Raw genomic sequence first — 18,782 nt, 5'->3', positions numbered from 1 at the left:
CCACGCGGGCTCCTGTTCACCACTGGTGCCATGCCCCGGCGTCATCAGCTGGTCGTAGCGTCCCATCCCGTCCCGGCGGACGACGTGCTGGTCAGCGGCCGTACGGGGAGTAGGCAGCGTAGTGACCTCGCACCCGTCACTGTTGACGATGTGATCTTCCGGGAGTGGCCTGTCGTGGCCATAGGTCACGTCGAGACGTGCTTGCTTCCTGCCCGGTGTCAGAAGGTTGACCTTGGGGTCGTACCTTCTGACCCGTAGTGGTTGGAGGCGGTGTGAGCCCTCGTCGGGCGAGACGGAGCCCGCGCGCCCAAGGATCGGACGAGACGGAGCTCATGCCCTCATGGGTCGGACGAGGCGGAATCCCTTTTAAGGGGTCGAGCGAGGCAGAGCCCACACCCTAGCGGTCGGCCGAGGAGGACCCGCGCCTCAGTGGTTGGGTGAGGCGGAGCCTGCGCACCTGGGGGCCGGTTGAAGCCATAGTCGCGCACTTGATTGCTTGGGTGAATCAGTGTTGATGATTATTAGCTTCTCCTTTTCGGGTACCCTAATATTGGTCCCGATAAATATTTTCTATCACTTAGTTAAATTTAGGAAAGTTTAACTCAATTCGAACCGAGTAAAACTGTATTCTTTTTGTGACGGCGGCAGGAGAAAGAAAGCTTCTGCTGTGTGCACACTGCACACCTTTGGCCCTTTCCGTTCCATCAGTTTCGGACGTCAGCTTCTTCCTTTGTGCGGCACCACACGATATATATATTCATATATACCTCGAGCACAAGTCAACGATTCTGCGGAATTTGGGGGTGGTGGGCAGGCAGGCAGGCAGGCATTGAACGGCGCCTTTCACTTTCAGCGTTGACAGCTCCGCTTCATAGCCTCGGCCCGCGTGTCGAAATGAAGCTTGGGCCCAGTTTATGCAAATTTTTTTTGCAAAACGAGCAGGGTAGTGTTTTCGTTGTTATTTGATAATTAGTGTCCAATCATAGTTTAATTAGACTTAAAAGATTTGTCTCGTAGATTTCGTCTGAACTGTGTAATTAGTTTTATTTTTTATTTATATTTAATGCTTCATGCATGCGTCTAAAGATTCGATGTGACAGGGAATCTTGAAAAATTTAGCAAAACGAAGTCGAACTAAACAGGACCTTGGAGTCTACTACTGCCACTACCACCAGTGTTCATCAGCTTGGGCAGTACGTACTAGCTTTGGTTTTGGATGCAGAGAAAAAGGAGGCATACAGTCGCTATGCATGCATGGAGAAAATCCAGTTTGCCTCCATCATCAATTCATCATCTTGGCTCTTGAGTCTGAATCGGGACCTTTGGGTACAGTATGGGTGTGTTTGGTTGTGTTTCCTACTAGGGCCTGGCTAGCAAAATAAACCTGGCTAGTCTAAGCTTGCATAGACCGGTTGTTTGGTTTGCCTGTAGCTATCTAAGATCTTGTTTATTGGCAGGTTAGTTTTGGTACAGTCACCTCATTTTTGTTGGGGTGTTTTTTAGCTCCGAGGCTCCAGTGGCGGCGGGGTGGGAGCGAGATGCGCGCGGTGGTGTGGAGGTGACCCGATACGGGCGAATGGCTTGGACGGCCACCCCCGGCGTTTCCAGGCTAAGGTGTGAAGAACAGGCAATGCAGGAAGCCTGGGCCCTTTCTAGTTCCACTCCAAAATGCCAAATTTTTTAAGATTTTTCGTCACATCGAATCTTTGGACGTATGCATGAAGCATTAAATATAAATAAAAAATAAAAATAATTACACAGTTTAGACGAAATTCACGAGACGAATCTTTTAAGCCTAATTAGACTATGATTGACACTAATTGTTAAATAACAACGAAAGTGCTACAGTGGCATTTCGCCAAAAATTTTGCCAACTAAACGGTACCATGGTTGGGGCTAAGGCACCCAACCGAACACACCCTACAGCCATCAGGGCATCCAGAAAGATTCCAGCTTTCTGAATCAATCACCACCCGTAATGTCAGCTACTGTAGCAAAGGAGAGGAGGGCGTGAGGATGAGTGTACACGTACCCTGATGAATGACAAGGAAGCCTGCCTTCTTATCCCTGTGCCGTGCAGTGCAGAGATTGTTGCTGTATGCATGCAAATCCAATCCAGAGGGAATGGAATTTCGCTACAGTGCACGAGCGAGAAGTGACCGAATTCAGACGAGGTTCCGTTCCGGAGGCAGAGGCACGCACATGGCGTGCCCTTGTCGTCTCTCTGCACCCATCGCCGGATTGCATTTGCATTGCGAGGGGGATGCCTGGATGATGCCCAAGGATCCTGCCTCTGCCTGCTTGCCAACGCTGGACCTCCTGCAGCGCCCAGCTGGATGAGATTCTCTCTTTCTCTGAACCCTCCTGCCACAAGCTCTGCTGAATTTGGAGGAGCTAGCTCCTGGCCTGCTGCTGCCCGTTGGATGAACACGCTGTGATGTGAGTGCCCACGATCGCCAACTTGAACAACAAAACCAGGAAAAACTTTTTTCTTTCTACCAAATCGACTGTTTTTATCATGGTGTATGTATGAGATCGGTAGCTGTCAAGGGGCAAGACTGGTGGTAGCCATAACTCCAAAAGGGCAAAGGCGTGTCACTGTCGGATTGCGGTGTGCACCCATCATCAAAGCCTGAATCGCGGCACCATTCATGCACTTCGCTTCGGTTTTCCGCCTGTTTTCCTCGCGCCTTTCGCTCCACCTTCCCTCTCGATCACGTAATAAATAAAGTTAATAAAAACGTCCAAACGCCGACTGAGTTTGTTAGGTTCGGATGAAACCACGCACAAAAAAGCAATTTTTTTTTTAAACTAAAAGGCAATGTTTTTTCAGGTCAGGAAAAACAAAGGCTCTTCTTCAGTTCTCGATCCTATCGTCGTCAAGTCGCCATCGGACCTTTGGATGCATCCTTTTGCCGTTTCCTGCTCTCAGAACCAAAACCAAAACCGAGGGGGAAACAAAAGGCTAAAAAGAAAGAAGCTTGCAGATGAATCCTCCTGAGAGACCATGAATGCATCATTCTAATCTGGGCCAGATCCAAACGACATTTTAATCTGGCCATCTTTTGCTCCGTCGAGGGCTCGAGGCATGCACAAGTCATGCACTCCCTCTAAAAATTTCTAAATAATATCTCTATGGGACACGCAGCTTTGGAGGCGCCAAACCGCCGCCGGCCGGCCGGGCCGCCGACGGCGACGGGTCGATCAGTCTCATGACGGGATCCAGCAGCGTTGGATCCAGGTCATGGTTGAATAAGATCTGCGTGCGCGGTGACCGGATCCTCTGCTTTCTGAGTACTAATCCTGATCGGAAATAATCCTTCCTTGTCTTGCTCCATCATGTTCAGTTCATATCGCTTTCAGGGAACAGTCAAAAGCACGAACGAGCTGCTGCTCGTCAGGCCGTGCTGTAGTAGGATAGTAGGCAGCATCGTCATGGCATGCACCTTCTATAGTAATCGCAGAGAGAGAGGAATGTTCATGTACGTACCAGCCATGGCCTGGGACTGAAATGAAACCACACGGCAGCTTCAGCATGCAAGGACGACGAACAAACAGAGCTCGTGAAATGCATGCATGGATGTATGCAGAGTCAGCAACAGCTGAACGTACACAAACAGCAACCTTCTTGTTGTTTGTTGTTGATGATGATGCTGATGCAGGATCCGAATCTGCGTGCTTGATTTGTTCAAGCAGGCAAGCAGCGCTGCAATAATCAGTTTTCATGATGCAAATGCAGATGCAGCAGAGACATAGCGCACTATACCACAGTACTCCCTTTCGTTTCCCGATAAAGTTTTTTTTAACTTTGACTAATTATATATAAAAGAATATTAATATTTATAATACATAATTAGTATCATTAGATAGATCGTTCAATATACTTTCATAATAAACTTATTTAGAGAGATAAATGTTGCACGAATTTTCTAGAAACCTAGTCAAAGTTAAAAAAAATTTGACCTACATACATCCCATAATGACTTTCTTTCTGGAACGGAGTATGTTGTAGCCAGGAAGGAGGGAAGAAACCATTTAGGCCCTTTAGACTGCGGGATTTCTCATGTTTCATGTGTTTTTCTGCGAAAACTAACCATGGTTGGCTAGCTAGGTGGCTAGGTGGCTAATAACTAGTTGAAGATTTGGCAAAAGAAATTAGGCCACCAATTAATCACCTTGTTTGGATGCACTAGACCTAATAATTTGAGCTGAAATTAGCTCACTAACGATTAGCCTATAGTATCCAAACATGCCCTAAATCCTGTAAATTTCATGTATATCATTTTCTGTAAAATGAGCTGCTTTCCAAAAGAGCTCTGAACCTTTTCTTTGAGCCGCGTGAGATGGAGATGTGAGATAGATGCAGCAAGCATCAAGCTGGAAGATGTCTTGGTCATGGAATGTAAGTAACCAGTCAGCCTCTCGCACGACGCGATTAGAGTCAAAGTTAAGATCCACAAGTTACTTACATTATTTATTAGTTTTATCAGTTGATGTTCAGTCTCTCTGAGGTGAAACAGAGGCAGAAAGCATCATGGTTTTTTATTAGCCTACCAGCCTCAAATTGTAGATTTTGTCTTGAAATTAAAATGAACAGTTTCATCAAAACATCAGAACAGCATCAAATTGTAGATTTGTCTTGAAATTTATTAGAGGCTGTGTCGTTTCGTGAGGAGACAAGACAAGCAAGAGCGGGAAGGGTGACTGCAGAGTGGGCCATGAGCCCATGAGCCGAGGGCCGAGCCCATCCTGATCCTAACTTGTAGCGGGTACGATCCGCGGGTCCCGCCGCCTCTGACAGCCGTCAGATGCCGAGCAGAGCGCCCAGATTCCCTCGGAGCGCGAGTGAGCGCCGCGTCGCCGCCCCACGCTGACACTGACAGCCCCGGGCCCGCCGCGATTCCCCTGGTCCGGCGTCACGGTCCCGTGGTGCCCGCAGGAGTACCATCCAAATTCACCCCCTATGCAAAGATTCCCTGCTACATATTTTTTTCCGAGGAAATTCCCTGCTTCATTCTTTTGAACAATTTCCCTGGCTTCATATATTAAGGGCATGTGTTTGGATACATGAGCTAATTGTTAGCTAGATAATTTTAGTTGAAGAAGGGTTAATAGATGAGTTAATTTTTTACCTAGTCTTCAAACTAGATGTTAGCCAACTAGCTAGACAACTATACCTTATTTAAGCTGCTCCCTTCATCCCAAATTATAAGTCATTCCAAGAATCTTGGAGAGTCAAAGCATCCCAAGTTTGACCAAAATTATAGAAAAATTTATAAATATTTATGACAGCAAATAGATATACTATAAAAATATAATTAATGAAGAACATAATGATATTTAGTTGTTATCATAAATGTGATTATGTTATCATATAAATTTAGTCAAACTTGAGATGCTTTGACTCTTCAAGATTTTTGAAATGACTTATAATTTGGGATGGAGGGAGTAATTTTTAGCCAACTAGTAACTAGCCACGTGTATCAAACAGACCCTATGCTTATCCCCCCCCCCCCCCCTAACCTTTGACGTGATAAAGGGTCTACCCTACCAAGGCTCCTACGAGCTAGGGACTGAGCAAAAGTCACGAAAATAGACTTTCTAATTTTGATTTGTGAGCTTTCTTTATTTTTAGGTATTTTTCTTGACTACTCTAGCAAAGCCTTCAAATCTATTTCAATAGACACTAGCATATAAGAACTCACTTGTCATTCAGCCACATCCATCGTCACTCCAATCAAATGAGCAATGGGAGATGAGGGGAGAAGCGCCAGAGATGGTGCACGGGAGGGAGTCGATGGGGTTGAGTGTGTCGCCGGAAGAACGGGAGCTGCACTAAATGGGCCTCGCGAGGATGGGATGGCGCGATAGAGAGTCGGAAACCATAAGAGTGAGTTGGCAGGGGGGAATTAACATGTTAAATGGTCCCCTGAACTATAAGAAAAATTAACAACTTGATTAAAAAAAAGAAAAAGAAAAATTAACAACTTGTTAAGTTTAGGGATCTTAAAAAAATTAAAATTCATAGATGTAAGTGAGATCCCTTTATAAATTCAGGGGCTGCTATATATTTAACTGTAAGAGAAAAAACCTTGAAGTCACAAAAGGTGGAAGCTTTTTAGTCTTCTCTTTGTGTATCTAATAAAGCCAAATTGTTTGACCGATACGTACTCACTTTGTCCCTAAATATCCATCGTTTTCGTTTTCCGAGAAATAACTTTGAGTAAATATATATTAAAAAATATTAATATTTATGGTACATAATTAGTATCATTGGCAAGATCTTTGAATCTAATTTTTTAATAAATTTATTTGGAGATACAAATGATACACGCATTTTGTATAAACCGAGTTAAACTTGTGGCACACACACCAACAACGACAATTATTTAGGAATGGAGGGAGTATTGAACTAGGACCTAAAGTTCCTCATTGATTTCGTTTTTCTTTGGCACGATAAACGCGATGGTACAGGGAGATACGGACGCCTTTTAAACGGCCTGTTCGCTTGTTCGATAAGCTGTTTGTGCTGGTTCGTACGACTGATTTGTTGTGATAGAAAAACACTGTACCATGATTGATAAGCCCGACTGAAACGAACAAGTTGAAACAAAGAGAGAATATAATGCTCCTCTTTATTCACATTTTGGTTGATGTACAAATAAATGGAATCAAATCCCACCCATATAATATACTAAGCACTATCAATCAATAGGTTTTAAGAAACAATCAATGGTGCGTGCTTTATTTAGCCTACTTTCCTACCTCAACAAACGCAAATAGAAAGTCAACAAAACCATAAAACAAATTTTAACAAGGTTTGAAGAGGGCGTTCTCCCGCCGCCACAGGATGACAAGATCATCTTGCTCACTCCAATCCACAAGATTAGAAAAAAAAACATTGCTCAAAACCATGAAAAAAAAACTATTGCCATATATAATTATATACATATTTATACATAGGAATAATAATTTAATTTCGCCCAAAAAAACGTAGGGTGTACTATTCACAAGAGAGCATCTTTCGGCTCTGATAGTGAACGCAAGCCGCGTGCCAGCAAAAAAGAAAAAAAAGAAAAAGAAAAGAAAAGAAGAAACAAAATAAATAAATAAAACACACCCATATATACCCCGGACTCCTCATTCTCCCCACGGCTTCCCCTCCCTCCCCCATTCGTCGCGATCCAATTCCGGCGCCGGAGAAGACGCGCGCAGGCCCCACCCAGCCGCCTCCAATCCAAGGTGAGGCAACTCTCCTCTCCCGCGCTCCGCCCCGGAACCCCTAGCGTAGCTCGCTTCGATTGCTCCAAGGCCGGTGCTTTGTTTCTGTCCTGGCCGGCGAGCAGTCCAATCCTGTCCGAATCTTTCTTTCTCGCCGCGAGGAATCCAACCCACCCGGTTCTTGTACGCGGCCGATGCGATTCGATTCGGTCGCTTTTGCTTCCTAAATTTCGCTGCTTTTGAGCCCTGCTCCGCGCGGCTCTCACGTATGCTCTTAGTGCTCCGCGGAGGATTGCGCGATGATTTTGTTTGTTGCCCGCAATCTTTTCTTCGTATATATAGTTGATAATAATACTAGTATAGTTCTCCGCGCGTTAATGCGAGCGCGATGAATTGAATCGCTGATTTCTGTTAGGTCTCGCTTTTCACCGGAGATGCTTTAGCTCCGATGCAGCCCAGCGAAGTTAGCTGTGGCATTGTTTCCTGTTCTTTGTTGCCATGGTACTGAAGTAAACCGCTTGAATCTGTTTGCTACTGCAGCAGCGCTCCGCTCCCACGGACGGACAGCTTGAGCTCGACGGATGAGCATGTGTGAGAAAGATCAGAATTTGCCATGGGGATACGACCTGTTCCGCGACCCTTTTGCTCCTCCCAACGGGTACTACGGGCCTCCTCCCGGTTACTGTGACGGTCACTGTTGTGACCTCCATTACGGTAGAGGTAGTAGTCTGACTTGTGGAATACATGCAGATTTTTCATTTTCCTTTTCATCTCGTGGATGTGATAAACCATGGAACATGTAGACAGTATTCCTAACTCATGTATATATATGTTCTTTTTTTGGTAGCAGCACATCCAGATGAGACTCAGTTGCATTCTTCTCAACTCACATATGATTTGTACAACCCATCAGTAGGCATCTACCATCCTGGTGCTGGAAATATCTATAATCTGACTTGATTGTTTTATTTCTCTCAGCATACCACTTTTACGTTTTTCCTAATGTTCTTGGTAGTTGCAGGAAGCACCCATGAGCATGAGCACGAGACAGTATATGTAGAGCCATCTAGTTCCTCTCCAGACACAGCTGGTGACGGTTATTTTGAGATGGAGGAGGAAGTAGGGAAGAGGTTTTACCCCATGGTCCCAGTTCCCGTGAGTCTACTGATCCTTTGAAGTCAGGTTAAGAAATTGTGTTGTCTAGCTTCATTCGGCTAACATTTGGATCTGCTTCGTCAGCTACCAGAATAATGAAAGTTTCGCTTCTAAGGAAGCCTACCTAGATCATCAGCAAAATTTCCTGTATATGTTTGTTCTATAGCCAAAATCTCATTGGAAGAGGAAAAAACAACATGGATATCGCTTTCAGTTGGACCACTGACCTTAAATGCCAAATGACTTTAAGAAATGATGTTGACATCAAATTCCACTAGAAGTCTTTAATTAACTGAATGGCTAATTAACTTTGCATATTCTTGGTCTTAATGTGTATCTTCGAAAAGTTATCCTATGCGGATGCGAAAATTATGTCTACCTACTTTTATTGGTAGACCTCTGTGAACAAAGCTGTAGGTATTAACTTTTCTTATACACTGTATGACTTGTTCAAAGCTACTAGCAGTTCAACTGCCCTCAGATAGTATTCCTATTTGTTATTGCTTTTAAATTTTAGAATGCTACTATCCAATAATCTTGATAACAGTGTGGCAAACTTTCCTCCCCCACACCCTATCCTTGTTGCTATGAAGGAAATGAACCTGTTGTGAATGCTGTGCTGTATCTGTATTTTTTTTTCTGTGCCTCTGACTCCATTTCCAACTGTGGTCCAATAATCTGTGTCTGCCTTGTCCAGCATGTCCCCAAAATTAATGGAGAAATCCCATCAATTGATGAAGCCACTATGGACCATGAAAGGCTGACAGAAAGGTCAGTCCTTTGGCTTCATTTCGTAGTGAATTACTACTACTGTTATGTTCTACAGTATGCTTGCTAGTGTTAACTTATCATTGGCTCTGTTTGTCATTAAATGTCTTTTAGGCTTTGCATTTCCATAACAGGCTAGATTACTTGCATATAATAATATTATTTCTGCTCCATTAGTTTTTCTTGCAAAACGTTTTCTGCTGGAGTTGTTCAATGTTCATTTATCATCTTTCAGGTTGAAGCTGTATGAGCTGGTTGAACACAAGGTGCAAGGAGATGGCAACTGTCAGGTATCATCCATCGTATTCCTCACCCAAATAGTTATTTTTTCTTTCCTTCACCACCTCCTGTCTTCCTTTTTTCAAGTGATCTCTGCACTTTCTTTTTCTCTTCCCTTTTTCCGCCTTTTATCTCTTTTTTCCTCACAAATTGAGAGTCTGTATCACATTCACAACCAATCGATGCTAATTGCACGCCCCCAATTCCACAGTTCCGAGCACTATCAGACCAGCTTTACCAAAGTCCAGATCACCATGAGTTTGTGAGGGAGCAGATAATTAACCAGGTATTTAACCACATAAACTTTTGTTTTGCAATTGCTAGCCATGTGTACATTTTTTTGTCTTTTCTCTGATAAACCATCCCTTACAGCTTAAAACTAACCGTGACGCCTATGATGGATACGTTCCCATGGCATATGATGATTACTTGGAGAAAGTTGCACGGTCAGTTCCACACCATGCCAAACAATTTTTTTAGAACGGAGCACAGATTAAGTGCATGTGGATGCTTGTCTAACATGCATTTTACTGCTTATAAACTTAACAGAAACGGTGAATGGGGTGACCATGTGACTCTACAGGCCGCTGCTGACAAGGTTAGTCTTTATACAATCTATGTTCCAGCTGTCATTCCTGGCATATCTTGTGTATAGGAGCTGACAAGAATGCAATTTTTTTAGTCGTCCTAATGTAATGTAAGACAACAATCTGGTGCAGTATGGAGTAAAAATCTTCGTGATGACATCGTTCAAGGATACTTGCTACATCGAGATCCAGCCTAAGGTTCAGAAGTCCAACAAAGGTAAACATTTGATCCTTGCAGTCCTCAAGGGCTAACCGCCTGGTATTTCAATCCTTTACTGGTTATTGGTGTCAGGCATCTAAAGTGTGCCTCCCTGCCTGTGGTTGCAGTGGTACTGTTGAGCTTCTGGGCAGAGGTGCACTACAACTCCATATATCCGCAGAATGGTGAGTAGGCGTGCCATTGGCATGCCGGGCCTTCACCGCCAATGTATGCAACCAACATGCTGTATATTGTCAATAGTCTTTCTTTTGTTTGAGTAGTAGTAGGAATCCTGTGCAACCATATGCAAGCAAGCTCTGTTCGTTGTTGGTGAAGACGATTTGTGGCTTGTGAACACTGCAGATGCACCGAGATCACAGACGACGACCAAGAGGAGGAGATGGTGGCCGTTCTCGCAGCACCACCACCATTGATGGCGGATGACAGAGGGCTCGGCGCATCATCTTCATCTCTCCGGGACTGGGATGGATGTGGAGCGGTGGAGCTCGTCATGATTCAGGATCAGGTGGTGGTCCTGGGGGCCCGGCCATCGTCCAAATGATACCAGGGACGTACGGCATTATGATTAATATATATCCAGAGCAGAGCAGACCTGATAATGGGAATGGGATGAATGAAATTGAAATAAACATGGGATGGGATGGGAATCGTCGTCCCGTACATAGTTAGTGGAGGCCGGTGAGTGCCAACTCAACTACTGTATTGTTGTTTATATCTACAAATTTTGCCGGAATGAGGCTAGAATTATTGGGAAACGATTATGATAATAATGTTGATGATAATAAATTGGTTAAGAATTGGGATGACCCAGTTGCTGGTTGAGCTCTGATCATCATGAACAGAATGGAGTAAAGCACGGATGGATTTCCCAGTGCATCTATTTTCCTCAGGTAGAAGCGAAGAATATCGTAAAGGAAAAAGGAAAACGCTGTACGCTGAAGTGGGACTCTTTTTAAGGACCAAAGGGCCCACAAGCTGTATCTTAGATTTAAGCCCAACTGTTCTTTTTGAAAGGCAATCAATATCTGGTTTTTGGCCCAGGAGTCCAGGACATTTTTGGTGAGCCCATGAGTCATTTCACAGCTGAGCGCCCATTTAGCCAATAGATAGAGTAGGCTGGTGCAAACGGAATTTCTTCTACACATTATCATCCACTGTTTGTTGGTTGCCATTTGTGTGTCGTGGGCTCAATTTCATCTGTTTGTTGCGCTGCTGCAGTATGTGTCGTGGAGAGGAGAGATTCGAGATAGTTTCTGTTCGTCTTTGGTCTTATCTTTTCAGCTTCGCCTTCTTCCATACTCCATACAGAGTTGTTCCCTTCCCGGCGAAGTTGCGGGCGCGAGTACTTATCATCGACGTGAGGGAGGAGGTATGCTTCTTTGAGATCTAGCTGAGCTGCTTCCGTCTCGTCGCACCGCGCCTGTTGTGCTACGAGAGAGGGTCCCTTGGCCATGTACAGGATGTCGCCGGTGGGCGGAGTGGGCTGCTCCGCCCGACAGGTGCGCGTCTCTGAAGTTCAGTGTTGATTGTTTCTCCGATTCGGTTCAGTTTCCCTCATTCTATTTAGGTTCAGCGGATGGCAGCTCCATCCCCTTCTGCATTTCGCCTCCAGCGTGATGTGTCAATTAGTTCGCCATAGGTTTATTCTTTTGAATTGGATGCGACATTTTTAATTGGCTATCAGTTAGTTGTCTTGTAAATTCATTGTGTAGTGTTTTCATGCACTGTAGTCGTGTGATGATTATTTGTTTAATGTGATTTAGTATCCCCCAATCTATTCAGGTTCATCCGAGATGGGATGGGACACCCTCACACGCATTCCTTTTCACCTCCTGGTGTCCCGCTCCGGATGCTTGTGCCTGACACCGTTTGATGCTGATGGTTTTTTCAGTTTCCAGCTAGTGGAATGTGTACTTCGTGTGCCTTCTGAAAAAAAAAATTCTCGTTAATTGGGATGGCCACTGCTAGTGCAGGTAAATGTAGTAGGTCTCTGTTGCTAAGCTACTAGCTGATGATGATGTTTCTGGCTGGTTGGTTTCCTCTTTCGTTTCGCAGTTACCATTGATTATTGAAGCATTGGTTAGTTGCCTCGTATGAGTATGACAAACACTGAAAATCACTGTAGAGATTCAATATTTCATCACACATTGCTATTTTTTTCAGTTCAGTTCCTTTTGCAAGTTGCAGTTGTATGATGTGTCATTTTTCAAGCAATGGTGATCTATTGTCAATGTTCAGTTTCAGTTTTCTGATTTTCAGAAACTCTGTTTCAGTTTAAATGTTTGCAAGTAACATGTTTCCATTACTTTCAGTTGAATGAGTTCAGAGATTCAGTGTTTGTTTGTGTGGCTCATGTTTCATAGTCCACCTGAACTTTTCCGCTATTTTTTTTTCTGTAGTGCACATGTTTCAGTTTTCAGATTTGTGAGTTCGGAGTTTGACCCATATAGTTTTTTTAGCCTTTCCTGACATAACCTTGGAACTGAAAAAAATATTTTGGGTCACTTGCACTTTTTAGTATTCTTCTTTAATGTTAGATTTCTTCTACATATTATTTATATATTCTTGTTTGTATTTTTCATGCTTGATGAACAGAAATCATTAAATTTTATATGCATAGAAAGCAACATTAGTTTTAAATCTTACACTACCTAAGTAGTTATATCCTCTAGTTCGGCATCTTGGCACACCTAATTTAATTCATTCCTCCGCCACTGCTTCAGGGACGATAGGACTGGACCGTCTTCAAAGGAAACTTTAGTTCTGGTTGCTATGTCCAGGATTCTTGTTCCCACATTTCCCTGTGTTGTCTGTGCCGGAACAAATTGGTGCTTGACTTTTTGTTCTAGTGTGTTATTGGTGCAAGAAAGAGAGAGGGAGAGGGATCTGTTGTGTCTCCACTCGCTGCCCGTCTGGTGCCTGCAATGCACACATGGCCCCTTGCGCACATAGCAAAATCTCATCAGTTTCAGTATCTACGTACGCACCCACCCTTTTTCTCTTGTCTCAATTTCTAGTTGCTGTGGATAGTCAGTGAATTATTTATTATATTTTGTTTTTCTTTTATTTCTATTGACTGAGAACCCTAGCTAATATCATGTACTTCAAGATTATCCATCAAAACTCTTGTGTACCAGCAATGGCTTATTCATTCTTAGTGTGTTTGTCTTGTAGTTCAGTTCACTCTTGTGTTTCTTTATTCATGTTTCAGTTATTGGTATTTATATGTGTATGGCTAAATAGCCTTGATACATTTATTCAAGTGTCACTGTTTTTCAAAGCTTGTCGTGTTTCTGAATTAGGTGGCAGAAAAAAGGAAAAATCGTACTGAGCATGTTGATCATTCATTTTCTCTACGAGGAGGCCAACACCACAACTTTTTAAAGTTTGAAGATCTACAGGATAAGGAGAATGTAATCATATCATTTCTTGAAACCCTTTTTATATCAGTTTTTACATTCTTATTAGTTTCGAGTTTTCTTTTTTCAGTCTGTTCTGTTTGCTGCTCATTTAGAAATGTTGGAAAAGTTTATTGACTTTTGTAAGCGGAAGGTATGTTGTCATTGATATTGAGTACATATGTATTAAGATTTTTCACTGTCCAAATCTTTTGAGTTTGTTCAGTATTATTTATATTACTTTTTAGAAAGGAAAATATGCTCAACTTTAAGAAACCTTCTGGATAGACTACTGCAAAAAGGGTGTGGTTGGATATGTACAGAGGGGCACGTGACTTTGAGTTGTTGCATTTTGGTAGAGATGGAGAATCTGGTTGATTTTTTGTTTCTTGTCAATCAGTTTTTTTTGCTGCTCTGCATAGAAAATCTGGTTGGTTTTATTATGTTTTTTCAATCGGTTTCTTTTTGCCTTTTATAAAAATATATATCCTACAGATGACGTTTAATTTTGATTGGCTCAAAAATTGAATGATCACTGTATCAACTATCAACCGGGTGATGGGTAGTCACTCCCAAATTAAATCACGATTGTGAATGCATTGAGGCCTTATTTTCTGGTTCGAGTGCTTGTTTTGCTGGGTTAATGATACATGATTAGTCAAGGCCATATAGTTATCTTGGCCCTCAGATTTTGGATTTGGCATATGGAGCAAGGACATTCGTGAACGCTGAGGACATGGTAGTGTCTAAGTACAATTTAGTGTTGGGAGCACTTACTTAGTGTTATGTCTTCTTTTATCTTTGAGCATAATATTTAGGGGTTGAGACCAGTAGCTTGATCAAAGTTGGAGCCAACAGTGTTTGAATGCACATATTCAATTTTCTGTCCCATCCCCAATTTCTAAACCTAAAAGCTAAACCGTGAGGGATTAAATTGAGAGCCCCCTAATTTGGAAACCAAATTTCTTTTTGAACTAGGAAATCCAAAAATGGGATGAAAAAGGACAAAATTGGAAGTAAGAACATAAATAGAAGAGGCAACAAAGACCCAACCGGTGTAACCCATTGATAGTGGCAGTGCTCTAGTGATGCTCCGGCGATAGGACACACTCTGGTTAGGCTTTGGGTTAGGTTTTAGGTTTGTGGGAGATTTGGGAGGTTGTTAGCCTGTCGGTAGAGGTAGGTTGTTGGCAGGATGACGAGGCGGCACCGCCCACTGTGGTGGTAGATAGTGGCGGAGCTTGAGCGAAATCTTAGAGGGGACCGGGGCTAGCAACTTAAGTCAAGGGGAGCTAGCCCCTCTGCCTAGGAGCAGGGGCGGGCTCGAAACGGCCTCGTTCCGATGAGGCGGAGCGAAGGTCAGGGGGTTCGCCCCCCAAACGTATCTGCCGTCCGACGACACTGAGGTGAGTCATCAGCTCCTCTGTTTTCCCCTGTCTTGGTCGGATTTCATCGTGACTTATCTTTTTGTCTCTTGCAGCATCGGGAGGCAGCGTAATCCTTTGGCGTTGGCGTCGAAGAAGAGCGTCGCCCTTCAAGCGTCGTCGGCTGGCGTCGCGCCCGTATCGGGCGGGAGCGGCGCCAGTGTGACTGCGTCACCGGCCGGTCAGGTGGCGCCCACGGTGGCGCTCGTGCCCTCGACAGGACGGGCGAACGCGGGGGCTCAAGGGACACCTTCGGAGGTCGCGGAACAGCTAACAATGGCGGCGATACTGCTGCCGACGACGGGGCGGACAGGGCTACCGACCGCGCTCGCGCGCGTCGACCGTGGCGGGTGTGATGCAACCGGTCAGGACTCCACCGACACAGGAGGAGGTGGCGGCAGCTGTGACAGGCGGGTCACAGCCAGGCGCTATTGTGGTGGCGCCTGAAGAACCGGTGTGACCCACGACGTCGGTGGCCCAGGTGACGGCGTCTGGCGTGGGCTAGACGGAGGGGGACGCGGCCGAGGGGTCCCCGAAGGTCATGGTGCTGGGAAAGGAGTCAGCGCCTGTATCGCTGACCCCTTCCAGCGCCGAAGGGAGTGTCCCGGCAGGGACGTCACGGCGAGAAGGGTCGGCGGCGGTTGGAGCGGGCCCCGGTGGGCGAGTCTGGAGGATCCGACGTCGATGCTCTTTACTCTCGACAATGCTGTAGAGAGCAAGGAGCGGGAGAGCCTCGACGTGGGGGTTGCTTCCGTGCTCAAAGCCTTGGACCACGCTCGAGGTGCCTTGCGCGACGTTGTCATTCCCTTCGGCCGGGTATTCGCTTGACCCTGCTTCTCGCCCTTTTCTTTCTCTATATTTTTTGTTTTCTGACCATCGTCGCCTTTCAGTCCCTTATCGCTCATAGCCAGGAGAAGTCTCGGTTCCTTCGTGAGCAGAAGGAAACTTGAGACCACATCGTCGAGGAGGCACAGCTGCGTGGGGAAGTGACCGCTCAGCTTGTTGCCGCCCAGCAGAGGGTGGCCAAGCTGACTCCCCTTGTCGAGGAGGCGGACAGTCTTCGGTCGCGGGTGGCCGATGCCCATCGGCATGCTGATGAGGCCGAGAGGGTGTTCGAGGCTCTATCGGTGAGATTGCGGCGGGACGAGGAGGAGGCCGCCAAGGTTAGGAAGGAGCGGGATGAGCTGCTCCAGAAGGACGCCAAGACCTGCTAGTGGATCCTCGACCTTCTAGCCGAGGTTGAGCAGGAAAGGGAGCTGAATCTGGGGGCTGAGAATAAGCTCGCGACTCTAGAGAAGAGGGCAAGCCTGGATGTCGAGGCGATCGCCCAGCTGCGCAAGGAGCGGGATGAGCTGCTCTGGACCATGGAGAGGCTCCGCTCGAAGCGTGGCGTGGCTCGCAAGGAGCGTGACTAGGCCTTTCGAGAGCGTGACCGGGCCTGCCAAACGAGTGACGACGCGCAGCAGAAGGTCGGCTCCCTCTAGGCCGAGCTCGAAAACGCAACGATCGAGAAGCTGGAGGTCGAGAGCGTCTCTGTCGGGCTGGCCGTGGACCTCGCCGAGGTGAGGAGGAATTTTCAAGCGGAGAGCGACGAGCTTAGTATCCTGAGTGTCGCCCTTGGCATGGTCTGCGATGACCTTGACGTGGTGCGGTCGGAGGGGACTAGCTCGCTCGCGGCCTTTGCCATCGAGATCATGGCTCGGGTGCGCCAGCTCGAGAGGAATGTGCTTTGCACCGGGGTCAACCAATCCTTCGTGATTGCTCGTTCTCATTATGGGGACAACATCGACCTGGAGGCGATGAGCCACGGCTTCGCGCCTAGCTATGAAGTCCACGAGCTAGAGGAGATGGAAGCGGCGGTGGCTCCCCTTTCGCAGGACCTGGCGGACAGAATAGAGAGCATAGTTCTCCTACAGAGGGGTTAGTTAGCCAGATAGGTTGGGCAATCATTCATGTAACAAGTGGGCAAGATCCGACCCTCTGTACTATCTAAACAAACTTATCATTTTGTTTCGTTTGATCGAATTTGTTTTTCCTCCCTTTTTATGTGTGAAAAGGGGTTCATGTGTTTTGACCCTTCCGTTTGTTAAGACCGTAGGGCCCGAGGTGTAGAAGGAAAACTCTGATCACGCTGGTAAGCAAGAGTGTCGTAGCTGTTGTGGCGTAGGTTTCTTGCAGTTTCTTGCAGTCCGACTAGCCTTGCTCAGTCGTTCGTTTCCGCAGACCTAGCCACTAGGTTTAACATGAGCAAGGGGTCGGGCGTGGCGACTGTTTCAGAAAGGGTGTATTTATACCCTTATCAACCCCCGAGTGAGATCCGACGCCTTGCCGTTGCGGGGGTCGGGTCTCACTAAAGATCGAGGAAAGGATAGTGAAATTAGTAGGAGAAAACGTCTCCTGTTTTCGCACATACCCCCTCCTTAGGTTCTGAGCCATCGTTCTGCGACCGCGCGTTCGGTCTCCTTGAGAGTCCAACTTTCCTTGAGCCCCCACGTGTAGCAGGGGTTCGGTCGAGGGTTGGCTCGTCTTTTGCGATCGTCGCCCCATCCGTGGTTTCCGCAACTGGAGGGGTTTAGCTAACGTTACTTGCTTCAATGCCTCGAGTGACGTGCTCGGTGAGCTCGCTACCGGGCATATTCGAGTGGAATCTGGGTTCGTCGTTTGTGACGGGGTCGGTATAGCCCTCATGTGGTATTTCACTGCTCCTTAACCCGCCTCCCAGCAGATGCCCGAGCCGTTCCAAAGGGCTACTCAGGTGGCTTGCTAACCTCTCCTTGATGGAGATTCTATGGGCTATAACACCTCTGGTGTTACGAGCTCGCTTAGCACCTTGATTAAGGCCTAAAAGAAATTAATTAACCAAGCTCTCATGTTTTAAAATTTTTAAACTCACATAAAATGATAAAACAATATATTCATGTTTTTGTATAGTTCGATAATTCATGGCGAGTACCTTGGCTTGGTGTAGTTCATAGGTTGGTTTGACGTTGCGGGGTTACCCCAAAAATATCCCAAAGTTCTTTCGAAACGCGCTGTAACTCATGTTCCGGAACTCAGTTCGTGAACTGGTGCCCGAGTGACGAACCCAAGTCGTAGCGCCTGTATCTTCCTCTCGTGCGACCCTACTCGGACCCCCTGCTACGATTCAATGCATCGCGCCTAGTCTTTTTTTGTTTGCCAACCGGGCCATGTGCTCGTGGTCGCTGCCAGCTTCGTCGCATTTTCTCTGCTGCACCTTGAATACCACTGCTGTCATGCACCCGACGCCATGTGTGTGCGTCCTTGCTGCTGCTACCGTGTACTGCTCTTTCTTGCTTCCGTCCGTTTCCCCTCTCTCTGCCGTGCACCACCGAGTAGCCACTGCCTCCGTTGTCCTGTCGAACTAATGACCTTGTCATGATGCCTCTGCTGCCTGCCTCGGCTTGTCTCTGTCTATCTTGGCTTTATCCCTGCGCTGTCCTGCGTTCGCGTTCAAGTGGAGACCGAATCCTCGCGCTGCTTCTCTCTCTACCGTGCACTAGTTCTCCTCATCCTTGCCCTCGCTCCCTCCAGCAAGAGGCATCGTCGTCGTGTCCTACAGTCGCACTACAGCCGACCATGGACGCACCTAGGTCGGCCTGACGTCGCGCCCCACGGCCCGTTCTAGATCGTTGCCTCTTCTGCGTGCCCGCAGCACCACGGCCGCCACGACGTCCTGAGGCCACGTCGCTTCCTGAGGCTGTCGGGTCGA

The 18,782-nt window shown here is 46.2% G+C and overlaps 1 protein-coding gene and 1 long non-coding RNA gene across 12 annotated transcripts; both read left to right on the top strand.

Moving 5' to 3' along the window:
• Positions 1-7,113: 7,113 nt before the first annotated feature.
• LOC136478374 (OVARIAN TUMOR DOMAIN-containing deubiquitinating enzyme 9-like) lies at positions 7,114-11,040 on the top strand. Of its 11 annotated transcripts, none has more exons than XM_066476806.1 (12): positions 7,114-7,242; positions 7,762-7,941; positions 8,072-8,152; positions 8,243-8,376; positions 9,074-9,147; positions 9,380-9,434; positions 9,635-9,709; positions 9,796-9,869; positions 9,973-10,021; positions 10,143-10,227; positions 10,338-10,394; positions 10,573-11,040. In XM_066476806.1, the coding sequence occupies exons 2-12, from the start codon at positions 7,803-7,805 to the stop codon at positions 10,641-10,643; spliced, it is 894 nt and encodes a 297-aa protein (XP_066332903.1). In that variant the 5' UTR covers positions 7,114-7,242; positions 7,762-7,802; the 3' UTR covers positions 10,644-11,040. The 11 variants fall into 11 exon arrangements, with proteins under 11 accessions (XP_066332903.1, XP_066332901.1, XP_066332902.1 ...); XM_066476804.1 differs by having other exon boundaries at positions 8,237-8,376; XM_066476805.1 differs by having other exon boundaries at positions 8,069-8,152.
• Positions 11,041-14,352: 3,312 nt separating this feature from the next.
• LOC136478376 (uncharacterized) lies at positions 14,353-17,023 on the top strand. The gene is made up of 3 exons (XR_010764250.1): positions 14,353-15,034; positions 15,109-15,868; positions 15,943-17,023. It is a non-coding gene; the product is annotated as an uncharacterized lncRNA (long non-coding RNA).
• The last annotated feature ends 1,759 nt before the right edge of the window (positions 17,024-18,782 follow it).

This window comes from Miscanthus floridulus, chromosome 8 (assembly GCF_019320115.1).
Source record: "Miscanthus floridulus cultivar M001 chromosome 8, ASM1932011v1, whole genome shotgun sequence".
NCBI lineage: Eukaryota > Viridiplantae > Streptophyta > Magnoliopsida > Poales > Poaceae > Miscanthus > Miscanthus floridulus.
This window is presented reverse-complemented; position numbering and strand designations above follow the sequence as displayed.

Coding starts and splice junctions, on each gene's coding strand:
- LOC136478374 (XM_066476801.1), top strand. CDS start 7,803: ATGAGCATGTGTGAGAAAGATCAGAATTTGCCATGGGGATACGACCTG. Junction 7,942..8,068: donor TGACCTCCATTACGGTAGAG/GTAGTAGTCTGA, acceptor TTTTTTTGGTAG/CAGCACATCCAGATGAGACT. Junction 10,395..10,572: donor CTCCATATATCCGCAGAATG/GTGAGTAGGCGT, acceptor TGAACACTGCAG/ATGCACCGAGATCACAGACG.